This window comes from Lepeophtheirus salmonis, chromosome 4 (assembly GCF_016086655.4).
Source record: "Lepeophtheirus salmonis chromosome 4, UVic_Lsal_1.4, whole genome shotgun sequence".
Lineage (NCBI taxonomy): Eukaryota > Metazoa > Arthropoda > Copepoda > Siphonostomatoida > Caligidae > Lepeophtheirus > Lepeophtheirus salmonis.
In genome coordinates, this window is record NC_052134.2 from 15,753,965 (window position 1) to 15,780,669 (window position 26,705).

Consider the following 26,705-nt stretch of genomic DNA (forward strand, 5'->3'; position numbering starts at 1 on the left):
GCTATCGGAGGGTAACTACGTTTGGACCCAAGACGGTGCCCCCTCTCACATGTCCACCATGTACCAAAAGTTCTGCGCAGATAACATGACTAGATTCTAGTCCAAAGAGATATAGCTCCCTTCCTCACCAGATTTAAACCCACTTGACTTTTCTATATGGGGCACTTTAGAGAGGCTAACTACCAGGGCATCACACCCAAATATGAACTCACTGAAGTCCTCCATAGTGGATGCATAGGACAACTTGTCAGAGGAGTTTGTCATCAACTCCTGCATGGCCTTCAAGCTACGTGTAAAGGCTGTGATTGATAATGTAGGTGACCATATTGAATCAAAAAATTTAGCAAAAACCCTGTCTACATGTTTTTTAACATGTTTATTTATTGGCCTATCATTGAAATTATAAAATTATTGATGTATTTCTAAATCTATCTCTCGAGTCCACGTTTTGCTGCCCTACCCTGTATATAATATTTTCAAAACACGAGAGAAATTTATTTTGTCAATGCTATAAACCAAATAAATATATTCTTAAATTAGCTAATGGAATATATTAAATCAAAACATATTATCCAACATATACCTAATACTGATTATTTGTATAAATATTTATTATAAATATATTTATTTCATTTGATGTGTCCGTAAACAAAAATATGAACTTTTTTAAAATATCCCTAGTATATATTAAATTTATGGTGTCCATCTTTTTGTTTTCTTAGGCGATCTTTATTTTTCTTTTCTGTATCATAAAAAGGAGAATCCGCAGGTAAGATAAGATCCTTTCCTTGCGATACATCATGAATGTATTTGAATGCACGTGTAGCAGACTTTAAAGAAGAGTCAATCCATCCATGCAAATTCTCATAGGTATCCCCAGCAAAGACGACTCTACCCTCTGGTTTTTGAAATTCATCAAACCAATCATTAAACTGTAGATAAGTTATTTTAATAAAAAGTAATTGATGCTAAAATATTACTCACAAAATGTGGAGCAAAGGCTCCAAAGGCCCCAACGGTGAAGGGATCCTTTCCCCATTTCTTGACATAGCCTTTTCGAAATCGAATTCGAACTTCTTTTTCTGATAAATTGTGTACTTTAGATAATGTGTAAAGACATTCAGTGATGATGTCATCATCAGTCATCCCTTCTTGACGGGACGCATCAGTTCCCCATGTGTAGGAGACGAGTAATACGCCAAGGCCTATGATAAATTTTGATCTATTTATATTAAAAAAGAATATATATATATATATACAAGGTTAATCGAAATAAAGGTTAGACCATCGGGCCTGCTAGAATTTTCAATCTGATATATTGTACCGACTGATTGGCAAAAAAGGCAGATTTTAATAATGCACGCAACCACTCATAGTCTATGACGTCACTATTGTTATAATTTTCAATTTTTATGTATCGTACCAACTGCTAGGCGAGAAAAACAGATTTTAAAAACACACAACTACTCATTTACTATGACGTTAATATTAAAAGCGTAGTGGAAGTCAACCATTAGTCGTGCACGTGTTATGGTGTAACTTTGTATTTCTATTGACCTTGTATATAATTATATATATTTTTTTTTTTTGGGGGGGGGGGAAGGGGGTCATATAAGGGAAGCTTATTCAATACCCAAAAGTGGAGAGTAGATAGATTGTAGAGATTGAAATCACAAAGTGACTGTCATTTCAAAAACAACTTCATCAATAAGGAATTTTTCTAAATTTAATCACTTTTTAGCAAAAAGAAATCGGTGAAAATTGCAGTTTCTTTTTTTAGGTGCAAAAAAAAAAGGATTTTCAACGAAGTATTGGATCCGTAGATCAAATAAAAGTTGAAGTAATTTGTCTGGAGACTCGTTTGCGCATAAATTTGACAAGTAAAAAAATTTGTTTAAGTTAAATATCTGTCATTTCTGAATAACTTTAATCTCTAACATTTCAATAATTTAATATTTTCAATTTGCAAACCATTTTATTTCATAATTTTTGCAATATTCACAAAATGAATAATTTATTGAGAGTTATTTTTTGACGTTATTCTCCATAACTTTTTTGTTTTTGCAAGGACCAAAAAAATATTTGTAGGCCTATGTTTCTCCTTACAATTCAAATAAATGTTTTATATTCAAAAAAATATTTGCAAATTTTGATTTGGCAATTTTTTGACAAAAATAAAAATTGAATTACTTATCTATTTTATCTATTATTTTAAACTATTTTATCTACGTACCTCCCTTGAAGCTGAAACTCGGATAAACAATTGACTTTGAAGGTAAATCAGTGACAGACTGAAAATATGAATCATGATGGGACTCGGATTAGTCAAGCATTTCATTTACTAAAAAAGATAATGTTTACTTAATATAATAATATTGATATAACTACATTAATTCATGAAATGTTGAAATCACTTAATTTTGTCACTTAGAACCTACATTTATGGCCGGGAACGGATGTTTTTTTTCAAAAGTGTCCATCATAACCCGGAGTTACCTTGAAGACACAAATATATATGTGACAGTAGAGATTATGATCTTCATCTTTTCTAGGATAGATTACGATCATAATCTCTACTAGGTGAATCAATAATTCTACTAGTAGACATTACCATCCTATTGTCTCCTACGACAAATTAAAATTCTACTGAGGGAGACACCAAGTCATATCATCTAGATGCCAACAACATGTTTTAAGAAATATTTTTATTCATGATGTAAGAAACATTAGTATATTAGAACCGATGAGTTCTAATACAATCTTAAAAATAACTCACAAATTCGTGAGTTTAAATAATAAATTTAATAAGAGTTTCGATACAAAAAAAAACCTTTAACATACCGATAAATACTTTAATTTTGAGTTGTATAAATTATGTAAATCCTTCATTTTTTTCTAAAATGCAATTTTTGAGGATTTCAAATATTATCCCAAAATAGAAGAGTTGCATAAAGTACCACTTGATGTTAATATAAATTTACAACTACGACAAATATTATAGTCTTATAATTGTACAAAGTTCATATGAGTTTACCAAGTCGAGTTTTTCAAAGAAAATGATGTTTTTTTAGCACAACAGGTGGCGTGATTGGAGCTTGTGCTCCTCCAGATAATATTAGAAGGCATATAGTTAAAAATTTTTTAGATCATATGAGCCACTTTGTGTACATAGAGAAAAAACATCATTTTTACGGGGGAAAAAAAGAAGAAAATAAATTGTCATGAAAGAATTATTTTTGTACAATATTGGAATATACAATACCATTAGAGGATATGATTTGTTACAAACAATTTCTTGCAATATTGAATGCTAGTGTCTCCCTCAGTAAAATTGTACTTTGTCCTAGGAGAGAATATAATTGTAATCTTTCCTAGGGCAGACTACGATCAGGATCTCTACTGGGAGAATCAACGATTCTATTAGATTTCAATCTCTACTGTGACATATACGTAGTATTTTGTTGTCAACTGTCAATGTTTGTACTTCTTTTCTCCTAACCTATATTCTGAATGTTGATTGTCTGAGTTAGAATAAACTCTTTTTAAGATGTAAACAATTTACGACAATTATTGAATAATCAATAATTCCATAATTTGGCTAATTGGCTAATGATTAACAACTAATATACTTTTTTAGATTGATTTTCGAAGGAAAGGTTGCGTGGGTCAATCAAGTTAACGAATTGATAGAGAAAGTTCAAAAGAGGTAGGTTAATTAACTATGATTGTTTAAACATCTCTTTGTATGTCTCCCTTCCTTTATTTTCTGGCTTTATTCTTCTGCTATTGTGACAACTTAAATAACACATCTGTAATGCTACAAAAATATAGACCGTTGGACCGTCATTGACAACGATCTGACAGTTCAGTCCTTAGGTAAACACTGGGTGGTTCATTGAAATCTGAACACTAACTAATTCAATAATTAATTAAGGTTAATTGATTAAAATTACTTCATAATTCGATAAATTAATGCAAAACAGTTAGTTACAAAACAAAAAAAAAAACAAAAACACCTGAGCCCTCTTACGTACAAGTGGAGAAAAGGACACTGAAACATGATCGAGGAATTTTCATTTGTGACTCCAAGCTGTTGGGCATCTCCAGGACCACCGTCTAGGCCGTCAGCAAGTCCTAAACGTTGGAGAGGAAGAAAGCCTCTGTCAAATAAGCCAAACTGGATCCGAAGGGGCTAAAGGAAATGACCCAGGCTCATCCCCTAAAGCCTGTGAGGGCCCATGCAATAGATGTCGGAGTTTTATACCAGACTGTCCAGAGAGCTATTAAAAAAGGGGGGGTAGAATTAGCCTTGTGAGGTCGAGAGGCCACTTTTGACGCTTGCAAGAAACCCATTCTCTGTTGCAATACTCTTTTGAATGAGTCTTTTTAGTTCTTTTGAACTTTTTGCCCCCCTACAACCATGATGCCAACCCCTCGCCTACACCTTTTGGCGTATAGTGTCCTCAAAACGAAAGTCAGCCACCACTTGGAGGCCATGACCGATTAATACGTATGCAGCAGTTTCCAGGCCTTCGTCCGCCACCTAGAACCCATCATTGCCGCTAAGGGCGACTACATTAATAATTAAGTGAGCTCAGACGCACATCTATTTATATTTTTAAATTTTTTGAAATTCTATTGTTAATTAATAAATTATATCTTCCTTAGGTTTAAAATTCAAAGTGTTCAGATTTTAATGAACGGCTCGATATTGAGGTTTGGTCATAATATTTGAAATATTGAAGGGGGGATTGAATTTGAATTTTGAGCATACTATCAATGTATTTATATTCAAAACTATGTTACTGTCATAATTGTATTCTTCAGGTAGCAACTACAAAAATACATGATCATAGATATTTCATTTCTGATAATTGTATTCTTCAATGCAAATACTTGTTGCTACAACTATTTTCCTTAAATGATAAAAATGTTTCATACATTCCCGGATAGTCTTTTTTTTCTCCAAGTTTAAAATATAATTACCAAATGTTCATAAATTATTAAGAGTATTCTTATTCAATGTATGTTACCAAGTGATTATTTGATAATTATTTTTATCAAGATAGAACAAAACGTGTTTTTTACCTTTCCACCTTTGATCCCCAATTTTTCCCAGAAGGGTGTATTAAATGTTAATACTACTTTAACAGCTGACGAGATCCTTGCAGTTCGTAGTGTATACCTCTTTGATGTTGTAAGAAGAGGAGAGAATGAAATTCTTGAGACGACCGTGGGCAATGGTGTTAGAATCACAAAATCCGACTTTATCGAGGAGTGTTTACTTTGACAATCAAACCCAATGCAGTTAAATCTGAAATAGAGTAATCATTTAAGACTTCCCTTTTTCAAATAATTTTGTAGATCGTCATTTTACTTGACTAAAGTTGCATCTTTGGAATGATATATCTCTTTTACAACTGTGTTTAAAGATACTTGACTTATAATTTCCTTTGCTAAGTTTTGAATCAGGGTATCTGTTCCGTCCACTATAGTATCCAGTATGCTTTGTCCAAAAATGCACTCGTCATGTGTTACTTCAACCATGCTCATATCCATAAGGCCTTCAAGTTCAGCCATAGTTCCGATTAAGTGTACAAGACCTGCATGTTCTGATTCAAAAATAGATCTTTCAGCCTATGATGGACTTACCAGGAGAGTAACCTTGTTTTTCACGTAAATAGCTCCTAAATGAATATTTGTCATATTTTTTAACAAATTCTTTCCAAGGAAGAGTTGCTAGATCTTGAAGTGGAGCTTTCATAGGTTCATTATAGAAATCCTTGATTTTAATGTTCATTTCTTCTCTCGTCAAGTTGTACAAAATCTTGACAAAGGGTAATTCATACACATTTGAATAGTGTGATTTACTAAATGTTTGTCCTCCAATAAAATAGAAGGTTTTATTACTGGATAGCTTAAACTCCGTGAGACGAAGTTGAAACTAATACATTGTTTTAATTGAGTAATATTAATTATTCATCCCACATAATATAAATGATCACCTTATGAAGTAAATACTGTGTAAAAAACTGATTCCTGGGAAATCTCATTGGACCCCATTCTACATGCCATTCTTCCTCAACATTTCGAAAGGTCTGAATCCTTCCACCAAGTGTATGGCTTGCTTCAAGAATCTGAACATTATGTCCAGCATTCTTCAAAAGAATCCCTGCTGTGAGGCCTGTTATTCCTGCACCTACAATCGTTATGTTTAAGACCTTTGTTGGTATAGGATGCCTCTTAGTTAATCCAATCACAAATAAACTGAAAAGTTCATCGTGTCCATTTCTATCATGACACACTAAATCACCTCCATTTTGAAGGATTTCTTCTTCCTCTAATTCTATAGATGGTGCAATTTTGTGCAAACCAAAATTAGATCTTACAAATCTATATAATTTGTATTTAGATTCAGAAAACAAAATTTATGAAAAGAGTTATTGTGTCTGTTAGTTGTTTAATTTTTGCTAGAATATTATTCAGTTTTATACTCACGGTTCTGAATCTTCAATTTGGCCCCTCGAAAAAACTATCATATAATATATAACATTTACAACCAAATACAAATGGATATTCTTCATACTTGTAAGACTAAGTGAAAGGGGAATTTTTACTTTTCTGATATGTGACGTTAGAAATTACTTTAAGTTGGATAAAAGTTTGATAGTGTAATTTGAGGATAATGATATTCATACTTAAATTATATTTTTCCTTTATTTTAAACGAAGAGTCTATAATAATTATTTATTAGACGATTGAATTGGAACTTGGAGGCTATAAGGATGTGAAATCTTCATGATTATATAGACGTCACAGTTTTCTATTTATAATTCAAATAATGACCATTAATATTTTGAAAAATATCCAAAAATATTACGTTTCATTCATAATTATTTCAAAAATATAATATATGCACATCTAGGATAGCTCTGTCAAGTTAAAATCAGGAATATCTTGTATTTCTGGGGTATCCAACTACCGGGTCGCGAGCAATTAGTTACAGGAGTGAATAACGTTGAAAATTCCATTTATACCTCCACTAACAAAGTGGAATTGAGCCCATGCTTTTGCCTTTGTTTGTTTGTTAGTCACCAGGATTACGTCAAAAGTTACAGATCGGTTTTGATTAAACTTGATCGAAGATTATTACGGTCAAAGTAAGAAGATATTAAATTTTGAGAGGTCAAGCTAACACAAAACGTTGGAAAGTCATTATTGACTCGATAGAGCGCAACCCTCCACCTAAAATCAAATTGGGCTGTGTATCTGGGGTTATAGGAAGGAGAGTGCTATTCCAGGTGATGGATAATAAAGTATGTCACTCACAATGTTTATAATTTTACTGAATTAAGCAAGGCCATTTTGAGTGATGTAAAATATATGTGTAAAACACTAGCCCGTACTTGTATTTTGATCTGAGATAACGAGGAATCTAACTCGAAATGTCAGATTTGCTACTTGCAAAGTAGGCCTGGCACTATTTTAAGGAGGAATTACATTTTATTTTCATACTATAACCTTGTAGGTATGAAGAATACAAAAATAGGTGAATATCTATCTGCGTTTATTGGTAAAAAACAAACAAAAAACAATCATAATAGAGAATAACCCATTATATATTAAAAATTAGGGGATATTCATATTTTTAAACATGAAACGCTCATGTGAAAAAAAATAAACTTACAACTAGATCTTAATTTGTTATTTATGTTTATATAGAGTTTATTTTGTTAACAGAGCTGAAGATGATGCATTGAATACACCTCTGTTGTATTGTGATTATTACTTTTCTCCCCAGTAAGAGATACACATTTTAGTAAATGTTTAAATAATACTCGGGGAATTTTTTTTTTTCTAAAGATTTCCCACTTTAATATTGCTTGCAATAGTTTGTAATACACACCACTAATAGTTTTACAAGAAATTTATGTAAAGGGACAATTATTAACGAGATCAGAAGTCACTTACCACAAGTCACCTTGATATGAAGATGTATCTGCACAATGAATGATCTTTCCATTAAAGGATATGAGATCCACCGAGTGAAACACTTGTTTATGGGATCTCGTCTTAAGAGTTGAGATCCCTTGAATAAACCATAACATTGAAGAGAGTATATATCATCCACCATCTTGATAAATTCTCAACTCACGATGTTATATTAATATGATTGTTTTCATTTCTGAGTGAATACAACATTTATGACGTACCTCAGCTCAGCCAATCCCAATGCAGAAGCTAAGCACACAACTTCATTATCCACTACCTTGGTGCTATTAAACTTTCCTAATAATTACATGTAATATAATAAATTCTATAAATATATAATAGGTAAATTTCTATAGTAAACCTATTTGTATAAAATTTTTGTTTTTCGTCCATTTGATCTAAATATAATTAAACATGTGCACCGTTATGGTACTCTTGAAAATGTAGTATATTTGTGAAAATACTGATTCTGGTTAACATAATACATTTTTTTCAAATGCTTTACCTTGTCATATACTTATTATAATTGTCATTGCTAACTAGGCATAACACATTTTTTTCCAAATGTTTGACCTTGTGATATATTTATTGTCATTGCTAACTAGACATGTTCCTTCTTCAACCATAATGAAGATTGAAGATGCATAATAGGATTAACTTGCTCATTTTCATCCTAATTCCCTTTTTTAATTCGTATTGAATATACCTTCTCCTTTTTTTTCTTGGAAAAGTAATTCGTTTTTTAGATTTTTTTCTGCATTTTCTAATAGACAATCCATACCTTAAAAAATGACTTTGATACACGGGGAATCGATCTTGTTTTATGAAAAAAATCAACTTATAAGTAAAAAATCAAACTTACCCTTAGAGCCCAGGAATCAGATCTGATCAGAATAAAACATAGCCGTACGTACGTAAATCAAAATTCTGAGCAACTTTTAATAATGGTTAAAGTCTATATCTGTCTCCTATTATTATCATTGTTTATCTAAGCGGGACGTACATCACACACACACATATAAATAATTTTAATACCTTGTAGGATAACTCCTCTATTATCATTCTCACTCTCCGCTTTTCAAAACCACCCTTACACTTAATACTCAATATTTCAATCAATTCATTTGACGCGTTCTCTCTTTTGAAAGGAACAAAGATAAAAAATGAGTTTGGAGTAAAAAATGTAATATGTTGGCGTATGAGCAATGAGTACATTAATTTTGAGTGCACTCACTAACAAAAATAATCAAATTTTGTTTCCACATATCAGCGCTTACATTTAATTCAAAACTTACCATATACTTAAAAAGCAGATGAAATATGATGTACATAAGGGAGCAATAGCAACAACAAACAGTGCTCTTGTTAAGGCTGCATAGCTGCAATATTTATCAATACAAATAAATTATTATTTCTTTCATCAAAAATATTCCAATCAGGGGGCACTACATATAACCCTGTATCACGTTCGATACTATATACATACGCTCCCAATATTTCATTAATACAACTACATTGTTACATCTTGGATCAAAATATATGTAGGATATACATCATGGAGTACTATACATAGCGCAACAGGTGACTTGTTTTCCTATATTCAGACATACCTTTAGACGGAGAGACAAACTTTGCTCTATTATTATAGATAATGCAAACAAGAATCTTGATGTCTCAATTCATTTTATATTCTTTAAACATATATCAATTGCAATTTTTTCCCCTAATTTGATGACATATTATTATTTGGGCGACAATTTTACTCGCAGTGACATGGATTTGGTTTTGTCTGAGTGATTATTAACCCGTTAAAAGTGAGTGTAAGAAATCCCTACATGATTTCTTCAAGTAGGGATTCACTAACATAGTTATTGCAGGTGTGGAAAAACCCCATTTTCTAGTATGTTTAGAAGTTCTTGCTCATGAAACACGCTAATCTTCTCAAACATCTATGAACTAAGTACACTGATTTGAAATATACTATTATTTCCTTTTGTAAAGGAAAAAGTGTTTATATCAAATGCTGCTCTCTTGATAGCAGTGGATTACATCAAAACAAAAATGTAGCCACCATTGAAGCTTCATACAGGTTCTATTAGGAATAACATTAAAAAAAAACCACACACAATAGGTAAGGGACTTATTTTTTTAGACGCCCCAAATAAAACGTCTCATGATCAGTCCTGAAGTAGTAAATAAATTGTGCGCATATCTGTATCAAACAACAATCAACAAAAAAAACTGTACTCTTGAGCGGTGAATGAAATGACTTCACAATTATCAGCCAGCATCCTCTAGATTGTGATGTATTCCATTCGAGACTCGCCCCCCCCTGACTTCTACTTTGACTAAGGAGTGGTATCTTGCCCTAATGAAAACTTCTTTAAAGCCATTGATGGCTTTATCGTAAAAAGGAATTAACATATGATAGGTAATCAGACAATTGTCCTAATTGTATAAAATCGTCAAATCCTTCTCTTAATCTCTGACTCCCCATCTATAATCCCAAAATATGGGACTAGAGTACAGAAATCCATCTTTTGAAAGATGAGATTCAATTGGCTCCTAGTTCCATAGGATGTTATGGATTGTTCATTATGAAAGAGGCTGAGTTTTTGCCTCAGGAATTGTAAGAACCTTGGAACAGGATTTATTATACAAAAAACTTTTACTACATAGGTACACATAAAAAAGACTGAAAAATATATATGAAAGATATAAACAAGCTAAAACTCTAGAACCAAGTCACTAATAGGGCATTTACTAGCTTAAAGTACTTTAAATGCAAAAGGTACTTGTTTCATGACTTTTTTCCATCAGTAATATGGTTTTGCTCTTAATATGTCTCGTTCTGTCTTGTAGTACAAACTTTCTTAGTATTTACTTCAGATGTGATCAGACAACTAAAAGGAAGAAGTGACTATAATTTCAAATTGGTCTCAGCTTTAAGAATCCTATGGAGTCGACCTCCTAAATTTGACTCGAACAATATCATTGACATAATCCGGCACAACTTAGTTAAGGTACTTTTTGTTTTAATTTTGCAAGACCTAAGGAACTTGAAAGAATGCGAATGCATGATCAGTTTGATAACTATTCATGATATGAATCAGAATTTAATTTTCGGAAAAGTTAGATTCAGTAAATGTTTTTGTAGTTGTAAAATAGAAGTTTTTAAGTTTCTTTAAATAATGAATTTTTGAATAAAAATTTGAGTTTTATATGTAGATTATATGTAAGTTTTAGCTTTGACAAGGTTATTTTCAACTAATTTTCTGGTTTGCACCCTGGTGTTATATTTAGACGACTCCGTATACGCCTTAAAACTTGATGCCACCCTCTGGCGGGGGGTTAGAGAGAGGTCAGTGGACGTATATTATCCTCGTTTTGATTCTTTTGATTCTGAAGTGCAAAACCAAATTATTGAATTGTATTTCAGATTTACTTCATCATTATTCTTTGACCGATATCAGACTGTGATTGATAAAAAAAAATCTCATAATCACAATCATTGGATTGTGATTATGAGATTCATTCTTACCTAAGAGCTTCAGAACTGCTACTGAAGGATTATGCAATAGAATTGCTATTTTTTTCAATAAATGTTTATTTTATACTTTAAATGAAAAATGTAAATTCTCTTTGATGTATTAATTAAAATATATTTAATTATGATCATTCGTTTGTATAACCATGATCGAATAAATAAAGATTTAGTAAAAGAAGGAAAAATGTCTATTCGTATTTAAATATATATATGTATATATCAAGTATTATAGGATATTTTAATACAAAAATATCTCGGGAATATATGTCCAATATATTGTGTCAATGTTTATTCTTCCTGGAGAGGTCCTATTACTCCTTCACTCCCTAATGAGGGAAAACAAAATCCCTTCCTTGTGATACATCTTGAATGTATTTGAATGCACGTGTTGCAGACTTTAAAGAAGAGTCAACCCATCCATGCAAATTCTCATATGTATCTCCAGCGAAAATGATTCTACCCTCTGGTTTTTGAAATTCATCAAACCAATCATTAAACTGTAAATAAGTTATTTTAATCATAAGTAATTGATTCTAAAAGATTACTCACAAAATGTGGAGTAAAGGCTCCAAAGGCTCCAATAGTGAAGGGATCCTTTCCCCATTTCTTGACATACCCTTTTCGAAATTGAATTCGAACTTCTGCCTCTGATAAATTGTGGACTTTGGATAATGTATAGAGACACTCGGTAATGATATCTTCATCAGTCATCCCTTCTTGACGGAAAGCATCATGTCCCCATGTGTAGGAGACGAGTAATACGCCGAGGCCTATGGGAATATACACATTTACTAAAATATAAAGAAAATTGCTACATCCAAGCATAACAATGTATAATTTAACTTGAAGTCCAGCCATATTGAAATCATTCAAAATATATTTCGAAAACAAACATCAAGAAAATAAGAAATTTCCAATTATCTCTTTACTTCAAAAATATAAACGTCTCAATATTTCTTATATAATATATCTTTCAATAGGGCATTAGCAAACTTTAAAAATATATATTAATCTCAAGGTGGTATGACAGTCTGTAAGTGGCGCATGGTCAGAAGAATTTTCACAGTGCCCTCTATCAGAGTAATAGCGTTTGTCCTTTTTTACTATATAATATTACACAGGGGAACAAAAAAAATCGGATTCCAATTCCACGGGTAACGACGGGAAGAAAAATTCATCTGAAGAAAACTACCGGACCTCATAAGAGAGTAGAGTGGATTCCTTCCTTGGGAATGAGATAAACGGATCGAAACAATAAAGTGATCCATTCACGATGAGTAGATAATTTTGATATTTCAAAATGGGATAACTTAAAAAATACAAATTGGGAAAAAAATCCTTGGTGATACATATTTTTTAAATCCATTTTTTTTAAAATTATAAATTGAATATCTTCCTATAATATAAGCTATGATATTCTTCATCACTATGTCTTATGAATAAACTATAAAGATCTAAAGAAAAGTGTCATTTTTCAGCCTAAAAATAGAAATATATCGAGATCAAAATAAGGTACATAATCAATGAATCACTCTTTAATATGTTTTATGAATCCTACTTTTAATTTGGGGATTCTTTTAAGGATAAAAAATAACTCTGAACGATAATAGTCCCGAATTACTATAATCCCAGCTATTACATAATTCAGATGACTTAAGAAAAACTGAGTTCCTGTTTAAATTCTGGGCTTAACCACAAATTCCTTTTGGGCTTGAATTCATTTGTACAAAATGAGTGTTCTCCTGTGTTATCATTGGAGGGAGTAGTATAATTTTGACACAAGACTACTCTCCTTCGCTTTGTTTACAAGCAAATATAATTAAAGAAAGCTTATACCCCATTTAAGACTTTATATTCAATTTTTTTGGATGGATTGAGATGTGCGTAGATATTAGTTAAAGTTTAGAGCCTTAATTTAACTTTCCCAATCCTAAAGTGGAATTCAAGACGTCTCTAAATGAGTGATTAGAATAATGGCTGTACGTTTGCTTTGACGATCTACAAATATGTACAATTATAGATTAAACTATTTGATCTTCGTACCTCCTTTGAAGCTGAAACTGGGATAAACAATTGACTTTGAAGGTAAATCAGTGACGGACTGAAAAAGAAAGAGTCATGATAGGAGTTTGATTAGTCAAGCATTAAAAAAAGTCTTATATTTTATACATAATATATTTGTGTAAATGGTTAACAATAAATGTAAGCTTCTTAACAAGAAATGCGTCTAAAAATATTTTGTACAATTACTAAACACTTATCAATTGCTAAAATACAAATGTAAATATTCGGATGGTTTTATATATTAAGTTTTTTATTCATCAGATTACCAATGAATTCGTAATTTGTCCAATATAGTAATGATTACACTAAGAAAATAGCAAACTTTGTTCTTTGTTTTGTCCTGAGAATGAATGGATATCCTCATATTTATTTTTACTTCATAAAAGGAAATTAAATTTTTATAGCCTTGAACATGAACAGGATTTTGTATTTTCTAAAGTTGTTATCATTATTATTTAATTCTTGAGAAGGGAACGTCTTAATATAAAAATAATAACAAGTGCGTGTGCACATACAAAAGGGATAGGAACAATGAGGGTTTTCACGAGAGATACAAGTTCTAACCCTTATTAGAATCGGTGTAATTCCAGCCTACAAGTGTGGTCTGAGGAGTTTCTGACCTCAACATGATATCGCAGTACTAGTAAATAAAAGCTAGTCACATCTATTTTGCATCAATTGACAGTTACTCACCAAAGTTTTTGCCATTTTGGACAAGCTGTTGTTATGTAACAGTTGTTTAAAAGAGTTTTTCTGTGTGTTTTTAAAAAAATGGACAAAATTGAGTATCGAATTTTTAATAATTCTCTCATTTTTTTAACTTGGATTCTGTGTATTCACGTACACAGAATCTAGCTCATTTTTAATTTGAGTTAACGTATTGCCTTTCAAAAACAAATATTAAATGACAGCTTGATACTCAATTTTGTTCATTTTCACCACAACACTGGGATCAACTCACTCTAACGACTGTAACAGATGAAATTTTCCATGCTTATCTCTTTTGAACCTGGTTAGGCTAACACAGGGGTGCCGATTTTTTTTTTTTTTTTTTTTTTTTGGGGGGGGGTGCTGATTCCATACCCAAAACACAAAAATGGTTTTTTGGAGCTCAATGTGACTAGATATGGGGTAAGAAATAAATGGAAGAGTGACTGGCGTCTAAAAAAAACAAACTATATGAATAAGTATTTTTTTACATTTATTCAAAATTAAAAAAATTGACTGGTATACTGCTATGATGACGATCCTTGAAGGCCAACACATCTTCCAGACACTTGCTAACGCGGTAAATGGTGTGTTAAAAGTTAAGTTTATTAGGAAAAAAATTAAAAAAATTAGAAAATTAGTAACAATTCACGGTTGTTCACAAAAAATTAATTTTTTGGGGAAAAAAATTTTAAAAATTACAAATTTTGAAGAAAAATTTCAAATATTAAATATTTTGAATTTCTTTGTTTTATAATAATAGCAATTCACAAAAACTTTAAACTTTAAAAAAGAATATTTTTTGAGAAAAAAAATTAAAAACCCACAGTTATTCACAAAGAAAATATATTTTTTGGAAAAAAAATTTACAGTTGTTCACAAAAAATTGAATTGTAGAAAAAAAAATCCAAAATTGAATTTCAAATATTATTTTTCTTTAGAAAAAAAAATGACCCCTATTTTTGGGTAAATTTTTTTATCTTGAAAAAATAAATATTCAAGTAAATTTAAATTTCTTAATGTGGGGGGAAGGGGGATACAACTGTTTCTCCCTCAAACTTAAAGAATTTTTGCTTTTTACTAGAAAATTGTATTTTTTTTTTTATTTTTTCCAAAAAAATTAATTTCTGTGAATAGCTATAGATTTTTTTTTTTCCAAAAAATTTAATATTTCAACTTTTTTTCGAACAGCTGTAAATTTTTAAATTTTTCTTCAAAAAATTTTTTTTTGTTTAAAAACAAAGTAACACATATAATCTTGAGGACAAAGATTCTTTCATTTTCGGATTTTTTTCAATCTCTCGTAATTGCATTTTTCGAAATGAATATCTTTTACCGCTACTTCCTACTAATTTTATTAAAAAATATATACCAAGTGATTGTAAGATGTTTATTTTATTAATCTATTAAAAAAAATTTGCTCCTTTTACCTTTCCACCTTTGATTCCCAATTTCTCCCAGAAGGGTGTATTAAATGTTAATACTACTTTTACAGATGGCGAGATTCTTGCGGCTCGTAGTGTATACCTTTTTGAGGTAGAAAGAAGAGGATAGAATGAGATTTTTGAGACAACAGTGGGCAATGGTGTTAGAATCACAAAATCCGACTGTATGGAGGAGTGTTTATTTTGACACTCAATCCCAATGCAGTTAAATCTGAAAAGGAGTAATCCTTTAAACATTCCTTTTTCAAATAACTTTGTAGATCGTCTTATACTTGACTATGGTAGCATCTTTGGAATGATGTATCTCGTTAACGATTGTATTTGTCGACACTTGACTTTTGACATCCTTTGCTAGGTTTTGAATTAGTGTATCTGATCCCTCCACTATTGTATCTAGTTTTCCTTGTCCAAAAATGCACTCGTCATGTATCACTTCAATCATACTCATTTCCATAATACCGTCAAGCTCAACCATAGTCCCGATTAAGTGTACAAGACCTGCATGTTCTTATTTAATGTTTGATCTTTAAGGATAAGTTAGACCAGGGAAAACTAAATACACTAAGCATCCACTCTTTCTTTCTCTTCATTTTTTAACACTAAGTATGTGAAAACACAAGCTATTTTTTACAATATGTAGAATAGTTATGAAATGCAAGAGTAAATTAAATTAAATCGTATCATGAATGTCTTAAGGAGTAAAAATATTTTTCTAAGGCTGATCTATTTATTTTATGATACAAGAATAATTATTTAAATATAAAATAATTGAGTTCATTTAGACCTTCATAACACCATTATAATTATTTATAAATAAATTCTTCTCTTTCATTTGGGGCTTGTACAAAGTACACACGTAGGTAGGAGGGAGCAAGGGCTATGAATTACAAACACAGGATGTACTAAAGTTCTGTGATTATGTATACCATTTATAAACATGGCGTGGGGGGATGACAAAAACTTGCAAACATACCTTGTAACAGACCCCTTTCAATAACGATACAAGTAACATAACTTTTTTTTTCACCCAAGTTGGTCAAAAAAAAGGAAAAAAAAAAAAGTGGATGATCTATGTATAGAGTATTCCTTGGATGAACTTACCAGGAGAGTAGCCATGTTTTTCACGTAAATAGCCTCTGAATGAATATTTATCATATTTTTTAACAAATTCTTTCCAAGGAAGATTTTCTAGATCTCGAAGCGGAGCTCTCATAGGTCCCTCATAGAGGTCCTTGATTTTAAGGTTCATTTCTACACTCGTCAAGTTGTACAAAGACTTGACAAATGGTAATTCGTACACATTTGAATAGTCTGATTTACTAAATGTTTTTCCTCCAATGAAATAGAAAGTTTTATTGTTGGATAGCTTAAAATCCGTGAGGCGAAGTTGAAACTAAAAAATTGGTTTAACTGAGTAAGATTAATTATGTATCCCACATAATATAAATGATCACCTTGTGAAGCAAATACTGAATGAAAAACTGATTCCTGGCAAATCTCATTGGACCCCATTCTACATGCCATTCTTCCTCAATATTTCGGAAGGTCTGAATCCTTCCACCAAGTGTATGGCTTGCTTCAAGAATCTGAACATTATGTCCAGCATTCTTCAAAAGAATCCCTGCTGTGAGGCCTGTTATTCCTGCACCTACAATCGTTATGTTCAAGACCTTTGTTGGCTTAGTCTGCTTCTGAGTGAGTCCTCTCACAAATAAACTGAAAAGTTCATCGTGTCTATTTCTATCATGACAAACTAAATCACCTCCATTTTGAAGGATTTCTTCTTCGGTTAATTCCTTAGATGGAGCGACTTTGTTGGATCCAAAATTAGATCTTACAAATCTAAATAATTTTTTTAACAAAAATAGTTATAGAAAGAGGTTGTGTGTCTCTAAGTAGTTTAATTTTTCCGAGAATATTGCTCAATATTTTACTTACGGCTCTGAATCTTCAACTTGTGCATTCGAAAATATAACAAAATAATATAGGAGGTGTAGAACCAAATAGCAATGTGTATTCTTCATATTTCCAAGAATAAGTGATGGATGAATTCTAACTCTCCTGTGAGATAACGTTAAACTTTTTTGATTATTTGTAGAAATGGAAATTCCCCTGAGTTCAGTAAAATTTTATGACTGTTATTTGAGGATTATTATTTCTATAAGTAAATTATTGAGGTATTTTAATTTTTTGTTTTCATTTATATACAGAGTGACGTAATGAATCATTCGATTCCTCTACAAATATCAAGCTTAATACATTGGGCGTATACATAATACTAAATTTGATTGCCATTTGAGGTGTAAAAGTACTTGAATGATTAAATTTTTCTATAAAATAACTATTATTTAGTTTAAATTAAAGCTTTTATTGAATGATTTTATTTTTTAATAACCAGTCAATAAACAAAAGGACATCAGAAAACATTTGCATTTCCTTCCTAATATCCCACGTAATAACGCACATAATATGTCGTATTCTTCAGGCATGTTATTTTTACACCTACAATTGTATTCAAATTAGATGATTTTTAAATGAGAGCAAAATAAATGTCTCTATTTTGCTTTAATTGGAAAACTGTGCTGTTATATATATAAGGAAAGTCTTCATATTTGTTTGCGTTCTACAAACCTCATTTTCTGTATAGTTTTTATCTTTTTTGAATATGAAGGTTCCATTTTTGAGAGGTATAAACAACGAATAGCATTTTGTGTAGATATAATGTTATTCTAGATCCAGATAATAATATTCATATCAGGTTCTTGAGCTAGGCGAATTGAATTATGATATTAAATCGTGGAGATTGATTGTTTTAAGGGGGCGATTGCCTCAAGGCCCTGCTCTTAATGGGAGTCCTACACTGGATATAATTTTGATTTTTTGAAATATAGACAGAATTAATAACTTTTTTTATAAATTGTCGTTCTATTTTACATCCCCTCGATTGTTTTTATTATTGAGTTTATTTAAAAAAAAAAGGCTCTAAAATTTTATATAGATCGTTGATTTACTCAATTTATGAATCAAATTGCACCCAAAGTGTTTGTTATTTTTTTGGAAAAAACTTACACCAATAGCCAATGGCAATATTAGTTTAAGTAATACACTCAAAATTCAAAGTACATACGTCTTCATCAAACCGAAACACAACAATTACTGTTTTTTTTTTAAATATTTCTTAAGCGGAAAGTTTTTATGAAATTGGTACTATAATTTAATACTTGTTACTGATTATTTGATGATAAAAATCTCGTATTTTGATTATTTATTAAGGCAACTTAATTCAATAATTTAGTCTACCAACTGCACATTTATATACATGGATATTAAATATCTAGTTGCACAAATATAAAAAAAAGGAACGAGGAAAAAAAGAGTTGTCTATTTTAATTGATAATAATCAATCACCATGCAACAGCATTTTTGCCTGCAGGATGAATCCCAAATTTTTTATTGTTATTTAAGTCCAAAAGTAAATTAGAGTTGTCAAAGATTGAGGAAGAACTTGTGGGAAAGGATATATTGCCTTGGACGAGACTACACGTAGATCCAGACATTATTATTTTTCCGTGGGCACGGAGCATGATGACTCGAAGTTTGCAAAAGTGGACTGAAATACAGCTATGAATATTGGATATTTTCATTTGTAGTGTGCATATGTTAAAAGGATCTTCTTTCCTTTCATCTCCTCTCTTATTGGTCTTATTATTATTTGATGTGTTGTATGTTGAGTATTGTTACAGTCAAAGTATAAACACATCTATGATTTCTTATAACTTGTCAGGGTAGACTATAGAGTAATAGTTTATATTATGTACTAAGATAATATACGTCATGTGTTCCTATTACACCTATCGTAGAATTATTCCTCCACACCTTCTCCTTGTTTCTCTGGGTCATTCCTGGATTCCCTGTTATTCAGGGTTGGTGTCTTATCGACCTCGTCAAAAAACTACATTTTTATTTATATTTAGCATTTACTACATGACCAATACAGTTTTTGACTGTATTTAGAATGAATCATTATTTATGGAATATGAAGAGGATCCAAATGAATATGTAAGATAATTAATAAAAATTTCAAATATAGTAAGATAGGAGTATAATATCAAAAATATATCATGGTTTCTTATATTGATTTTATTATTGATGATAATTTCGACGAAAATTGTGAAGGCCTCATTCATCAGTTCATATTTAAGTTGTGCGTACAAGTTTCACTATAAAAAAGGTCTTATATGCCGTGAATGGATAATTTTATTACCATTGACTTATTGATTGCATCACTATTTTCCTCCATACCATTGATACTGGATTGAAGTGCTCGGCGTAATAATCAATCATTTTCGATCAACAGAAGTAAGAAACAAAAATTTTACTTTCCTTGTTCTTTTTGAAGTTCAGAACATGAGAGAATCAAGTGACATTCAACATCAATTAGAGATTTTGCTTAAGGTTTTTGACTGATTTTATCAATTAAGTCGTCCCATCGATAATGAAAACCACAAAAATCTTTGCCAAAAATGGTCTTAAGACTTTTGACTTTAGTTGTTCTATTGGCAGCCTTCTTAACATCTTTAAAGTTTATTAAATATGGGCAACCTAACAATAACCATAAATAGTACTAATCAATACTACAGTCATTGATCATAGTTTCGTCCAAGAGAAGAAGATCATCATTTTCTACAAGTTCTTTCGTAATCTTTGACGAGACTACTATACTTAGGGACTCCAATTACTTTGTGATGATGTAGCGAGAAGGAATGGATTTGCCGGTTTAAAGTTTTATAAATTTTTCAAGATTTGAATGAATATCATTATGGAGTGAGATATTGCAAGAAACATGCATCTTGTTCCTATCTAACATAAAATTAGAAGCATAAGGATTGGATTCATATCCTTTGAATAAAGCTTCTAAATATTCTAGACAATACAGTTTTTCTTATGTAGTTGAAATGCAAATTTTTTAAAGGCTATATCCCAAAAGCACACAGACCAAGTGACAAACATCTTGAAGCCTTGCCATAAATATATACTTCCTTTTTTTAAATTCATCATTCAATTTATATGTACAAAGCAATTACATAAATAAACATTATAGTCTAATGTTATTGCTTAAATAACAACTTTCAAAAATTTATATCAAAGAGGCGAGTTGAAAAATTTAACACAAAATAACCTATTTCAAGCAAGCAGTTTATTCAATGGAGGGAAGTTAAGTGTCATTGATTAAAAAAAAATGCAGCACATTAATAGTAATTTGAAAAAAAAAAAACATTACTATCACTCCAACATAAGAACCTACTAAAGTCAATCCTCAGAAGTTTTATAATATCTAACCCGGACGCATGATTGCTAGAATTGATTTTAGCTTTAATTATTTTTATATATTAACAATTATGGATGTTTTATTAATTATGTTTTTTTTTCTTTTTCTCCTTCTTTATCCGCGAAAAAGGAATTAAAACTTTATATTACAATTATAAAATGAAAATTAATGTTAAGAAATAAAATATAATTGTTATATTTATTTTTTCTTGTTACATGCATAATATTATAATTAAAACATGTTAGAATTCTTCATAAGAAAAGTATGTATTATTGAAATTGTGGGTCCAATGCATCTCGAAATAAATATATTGAAACAAATATAAACGAGTTATATTTTATAGAAATGGGTATAATCATATCCTACATTAAGGAAAACGTGCTATAAAATTAACTTATGTTTCTATTTTAAATCATTTTTATTTATTTCTTAGTCAAACTATGATAATATCCATCAGGATCATATATTTAAACAATTTGAGTTGTATTTTTTTGGGGATTTGATGAGGACGAAAGATTTGTTCTATAAATACAATCCCATGGACTCAATTCAATGCATTAGTGAGCGGCAGTTCAATTGAGCGCTGTTCAATATTCTTGAGCGGGAGCGCTCTCATTGTTTTGAATATTATGTATATTATGATTGACTCATTTAAAATGAGTCATATTTTAATTTTTACACGAACGAGAGCGCCATTTTGGAATGGGGATAAAATCGCTTGAATTTTCGTTCATTTATATCAATTTGTATTACTTTATATGTTTTTACCTCTTATAAGATAATATCAAAGAATAATTTTAAAGATTGCCAGAAAAGACGGTTGAAGTTATGTCTCAAGATAGGCTAGCATCTTTTTTTCCATGCTGTATATGTGGTTCTCTACTGTCTTTGCCTACCATGTAGCTGGCCACTCTAAGAAGACATATAAGTCAGTTCTCCCAGAGACACCGCCAGCTCTGTCGTTTGTAGAGATTACGTTGGAAGATAAATCTTTCTTTTTTGTAAACTAATTTTCCCAATTGAAATACGATTTTCTTATTTTTTATGTATTAAATTGACATAAGATCTCACGCAAGCATAACTTCAAAAACTTGAGAACCTCAAACTAATTATCAGGCTTAAGTGGATGATAGTACATGAAACCTTTTAATTACATTTCCCCTAAGACAGTGCTTCCCAAACTTTTTGTACACGGTGCACACCAAAAGACAAATAAAAATTTATTGACATATCTATTTTAATAACACAAATAATATAGATTATTGAAATTAATGTATGGTTATTTCAAATCGTACGATACACTAGAAACTTGCCTCACGACACACTGTTTGGGAACCACTATCCATTGGCACGTAATGCTATCTGATTTGTATGAGGTAATTTGAATTCCATCAATTTTATAATTTTTATTAAAAGTCCATTGAATATTTGGCAGAATTGCCGTTAGATCAAATCAAGCACAAAGGTTACCTTCTGATTTTTACACTTTTTAGATCTTTAAGTTTTATTTATTCTTTTGCCATATTTCTCTTCATATTTTGGAATAAATAATATATATCAATTTCAGGAATTTAATTGAAATTATAAGAGTTGTGAAATTCCAATAGCCTATTCAATCTATATTTATTGGCGAGCACCAATTTTTACTAGTGGGTTTATCATAATATATATATGTATATTTTTATTGACTCTTTCAATTTTTGTTTGAGTACTTATCCATGTACAATTGGGTAATTACTTAACATAAAAGCTATTACCATGAATTTAAACTACTTCATGCGCAATGTTTTTGCTTAAACTCCTTTGTAACTAAATTTAATACAAATAAAAAAAATATTTTGAAACGATTTCAGGAAATGAAATTGTAAAAAAAAAAATATATATAAGTGATGATCAACTAAACCAAGGTTAATAGAAATACAAGGTTATACCATAAGGCGTGACCCACTCATGTTTGACTTCCACCTCGCTTTTTAATATTGACGTCATCGTAGATGAGTGGTTGCGTGTGCTGTCAAAATCTGTTTTTCTTGCCTATTAGTCGGTACGATACATTAATTTGAAAATTCTAGCAATAGTGTCGTCATAGACTATGACTAGTTTTGTGTTTTGTCAAAATATCCCTCTCTTGCCCAACAGTCGGTACGATACATCAAATTCATAATGCTAGAAAGCCGATTACATGATGGTCTAAACTTGTATTTCTATTAACCCTGAGACAGACAAGTTATATCATAATTTTTAGGGACCCCATAATCTGTTAATTAAAAATGACTTTATATTTTAATGACAATAAGCAAACAATTTTCAAAAATAATTGTCTTTTAAAAAGTGGGCATGCCAATAACTCCTTGGTTACCACAGTTTTAGCCCCCATGCTCATTTATAACATAGATGGAGTACTTGTTATTATGTATTGATAGGTTAAAGGTTCCTTATAATTAATGGTCATAAGCTACGAAAACTTTACGGCTATTAAGATACTAGTCTAGCCGGTTTCGGGGGGAAATAAATAAAGCAGTCTACATGGTCCATATTCTTTCCTAACTTTAATGATTTTCTTCTATTATAATTCATATAAAAATCTGGTATTACGTACTTAATTGAATGATGTATTGAAAAATGAAGAAAATTCAGATTTAATGAGTATTCTTGTCAAAATGACTCAAAATAATGGTTAAATTTGTACGTAAATCGTAACTTAAGGTTTTAGTAGTTCTATAAGAATTTTTTTTTGTTATATATTGTTCCTCAAAGCTTTCTAGATTGGACATTGTCCCACGGCCCAGATTTTTAATGACTTCAATTAAATATACATGCCCAATGCAAATATAAAAAAATCAAGGTCATAGAAAATAGTTTTATTACAGCTTATACAAACATTTAACTGCATGCAGATTAAAACCGGTGCTGGTATTATGTGTTAAGGAGGTGGCCAGAATAGGAGGCACTTATTGTAGAAAATATGCTTGATTGAATAGAAGTTAAAAATTTATTTGCCAATGAGATAAAACTGTCATAAAAGCAGAGTATTGTGTAAAAATACTAAATGTAAACTTTTGTCACCTCGACATTAAAAAATGAGGCCCTACATTTTGTCTTTGCATTAAACTTCGATCCTTGTAAAACGGACTTTGCTAAGGGTCTCGAATTTTAATGTAAAAATAGATGCAAGTGCAAAATATTTTCAAGAAAAAAATCGAAATTCTTTAGAAAGTAAAAGAAGTATTCTTGAAATTTTAACTTTTTCTTGGGCCCCACTCAAGGTACAAGTGGCTCTGCCAAGATCTAGAAATGTAATGTAAAAATAGAGGCCCAGCACGAAATTATTAAACAAATTATAATTAAATTCAAATTTAAAAGAAAAGGAACCCTCACATTTATCATTGCCTTAACTCCTCTGACGATAAAATCGGCGCTTATTTGAGTGTTATTTTTTTTTCAAGCAAATTCAATCTTGGAAAAGCCAGTTCTAATATTTATCAAAAATTTTTATAGAAAATTCTAGAAGATGACATTTGCTAAACCTATTCTTTCTTAAAATAGAATTCCTGCATAATATGTTGGTACTTTATTATTTTATATGTTCTGGTCTTACCTTGATTATGTGATTATCCTATTTTGGTAATTTAAAAGACTTGAAATGGGTTAGCACATCTATTTTGTGTATTCACACAATTTTTAAGCACTTTATTTATTATAATTTTCAATACTAAATAATTGTACTATTTAAACGTGAGGTTTTGTGATTTAAAATCTTTCTTATTTAGGGGAGAAAAATTCCACGTGAGTAATTTTCATGCTTTCATAATTAAATGTATCACAGCATTTTTACTTCGACAAACAAACTTCTTTATTTTGAAGGGATAACTGTTGAGGTTTGAATACTTTAATTTACAAAGTGTTAGTAATATATTGTCTATTGTTTTGTTCCAAACATGTACACGAATGACAGATGTGCTGACCAACTTTTAGAGGTGTATGGTATAGTACAACACTTACATATATTATCACAGTCTTGAATCAATGTAATGAATAAGAATACATTGTTCTAGCCCTTGATTATTTATATGATACGATTGGAGATCTATCTTATCATGTGATGAATCACTTGATGATGCAACCTGGAAGCCAGTATGCAACCGGTTTCTTTGGTTCACTCAAACTTTTAATCAAAAATATATAGATTCTTGGTAAATATTTAGTAGCAACTAGTCTCCTTGGCCTTAGAAAATATTAGGTCCTTCATAACCACAAACAGGAAATATTATCTTATCCATTCGAATTATAATCAACTATGACTGATTGCATATTTTTTCAAGGACATACACGTTAATCTATATTTGGTCAAGAAAATAGATCAGTATAATTTTATTCCTCAGAAAAAAAAGTTTTTCATTATTTATGAGAACTTTATATATTTCAGTATATTCATAATTAAGCTTCTGCTCGATGACTTTAGGGTATGTGAAGAATTTTTTTCTGGAACTAAATAATTATAAAAAACAACATCAGAACTACTTTTTATTGAAAAAATCTTTAAACCAAAAATTCAAAGTATCTAATGAAAAGTATCACTCAATTGAGCAACCCTTGACAACAATCACACTCTCCACAAGAGAACGAAACGACGAGACGTTCAGTAAATATCCCTTGGACATTTGATTCCAGTGCTATATGATGTTGGACTTCAAATCTACCATATTGCGATCTGAGGTCTAAATAATCATTGGCTTCAAAAATTATCCACACATTCTATTAAGATCAGTTAGGTATAGTCCTAGAAAGAGGCATAGTTCTTCAGGCTAAACTTCTAGTACTTGTGAACAAGTCCTATCTCGAGTCCAAATATACTTTCCCTAAGAGTAATTGGCTTTTAACCTAACAAGCCAGTCCACAGTTAATCCTTGTAGAAGGCCTTGGTATCAACTTTTTCTTTGCACTTGAATCAATATGGGTTCATCTTCTTGTCAACAGACGCTAGGACACGACTTGAACAGCTGAAAGCTTTGATCTGAAAGTCCATTTGATCTTTTCGGATGATCCTGCAATGAATATGTTATTACAATGGCTTAGAATCTGGTCCACTGTGAAGAGCCTCATATTCGTGATAATTTCATCGTCCACAAGATCAGACACTTTCTTTGCTTGTTGAGATCTCATTTTTTGTCTGATGCCAAAAATAAAAAAAATAGAGGTGAAAGGATAAGCTAGTCTGTCCGTTTATTATATTTTGTTTTTCTTTAATCCCTTAGATAATACTATAATTTGTGGAAAAATTACTTCTGCACTGTGTATGTTCTTTATTTATATAACAGGGCTATTGGGAAATAACTATTTCCTTCTTAATATTGATTGATGAACAAATATACTTAAGAAGAAACAATTAACTACACATGAGAGCTCTGATTCATCTCTTATACAAATTGAGGTAGAAATTACGTCATTAAGTTTTTTCATGGATAAAATGCACTTGTCTATAGGGAGGTACCTAATTTATGTTTGGGTGGAGAAAATGACCAAATATGCATTCATAATAATGGTCAATAACAAGACACGACAGTCATAAAAAATAAAATAACACTCATGCATTTGTATAATATATTTTATTTCTATTTTT

At 30.7% G+C, this 26,705-nt stretch overlaps 2 protein-coding genes across 8 annotated transcripts; both read right to left on the minus strand.

Annotated features, from left to right (window-relative positions):
• Positions 1-536: 536 nt before the first annotated feature.
• Positions 537-6,674, minus strand: LOC121116906 (L-amino acid oxidase). Of its 2 annotated transcripts, none has more exons than XM_040711212.2 (8): positions 6,499-6,674; positions 6,006-6,393; positions 5,653-5,944; positions 5,378-5,612; positions 5,089-5,314; positions 2,234-2,291; positions 985-1,205; positions 537-932 (listed from the first exon to the last, which is right to left on the minus strand). In XM_040711212.2, the coding sequence occupies exons 1-8, from the start codon at positions 6,582-6,584 to the stop codon at positions 678-680; spliced, it is 1,761 nt and encodes a 586-aa protein (XP_040567146.1). In that variant the 5' UTR covers positions 6,585-6,674; the 3' UTR covers positions 537-677. The 2 variants fall into 2 exon arrangements, with proteins under 2 accessions (XP_040567146.1, XP_040567147.1); XM_040711213.2 differs by having other exon boundaries at positions 5,378-5,603; positions 6,499-6,672.
• A 5,062-nt stretch (positions 6,675-11,736) lies between these two features.
• Positions 11,737-25,123, minus strand: LOC121116907 (L-amino-acid oxidase). 6 transcript variants are annotated; one of them, XM_071887661.1, is made up of 10 exons: positions 25,088-25,117; positions 24,684-24,722; positions 17,695-17,817; positions 17,211-17,598; positions 16,858-17,149; positions 16,029-16,254; positions 15,742-15,967; positions 13,583-13,640; positions 12,089-12,309; positions 11,737-12,036 (listed from the first exon to the last, which is right to left on the minus strand). In XM_071887661.1, exons 3-10 carry the CDS (start codon positions 17,778-17,780, stop codon positions 11,866-11,868), a joined length of 1,668 nt encoding a protein of 555 aa, XP_071743762.1. In that variant the 5' UTR covers positions 17,781-17,817; positions 24,684-24,722; positions 25,088-25,117; the 3' UTR covers positions 11,737-11,865. The 6 variants fall into 6 exon arrangements, with proteins under 6 accessions (XP_071743762.1, XP_071743760.1, XP_071743761.1 ...); XM_071887659.1 differs by having other exon boundaries at positions 24,684-25,123; XM_071887660.1 differs by having other exon boundaries at positions 17,695-17,835; positions 24,684-25,118.
• Between the last annotated feature and the right edge of the window lie 1,582 nt (positions 25,124-26,705).

Bases quoted from the DNA above. Each gene is read 5' to 3' on its own strand.
- LOC121116907 (XM_071887658.1), bottom strand. The intron at 15,968-16,028 runs GTATAAGACGAT...ACTCCTTTTCAG, and splicing joins AAAGATGCTACCATAGTCAA to ATTTAACTGCATTGGGATTG. The intron at 12,037-12,088 runs GTGAGTAATCTT...ACTTATTTACAG, and splicing joins GAGCCTTTACTCCACATTTT to TTTAATGATTGGTTTGATGA.
- LOC121116906 (XM_040711212.2), bottom strand. From the start codon at position 6,584: ATGAAGAATATCCATTTGTATTTGGTTGTAAATGTTATATATTATATG. The intron at 1,206-2,233 runs GTACGTAGATAA...AATTTATCATAG, and splicing joins GAGTTTCAGCTTCAAGGGAG to GCCTTGGCGTATTACTCGTC. The intron at 933-984 runs GTGAGTAATATT...ACTTATCTACAG, and splicing joins GAGCCTTTGCTCCACATTTT to TTTAATGATTGGTTTGATGA.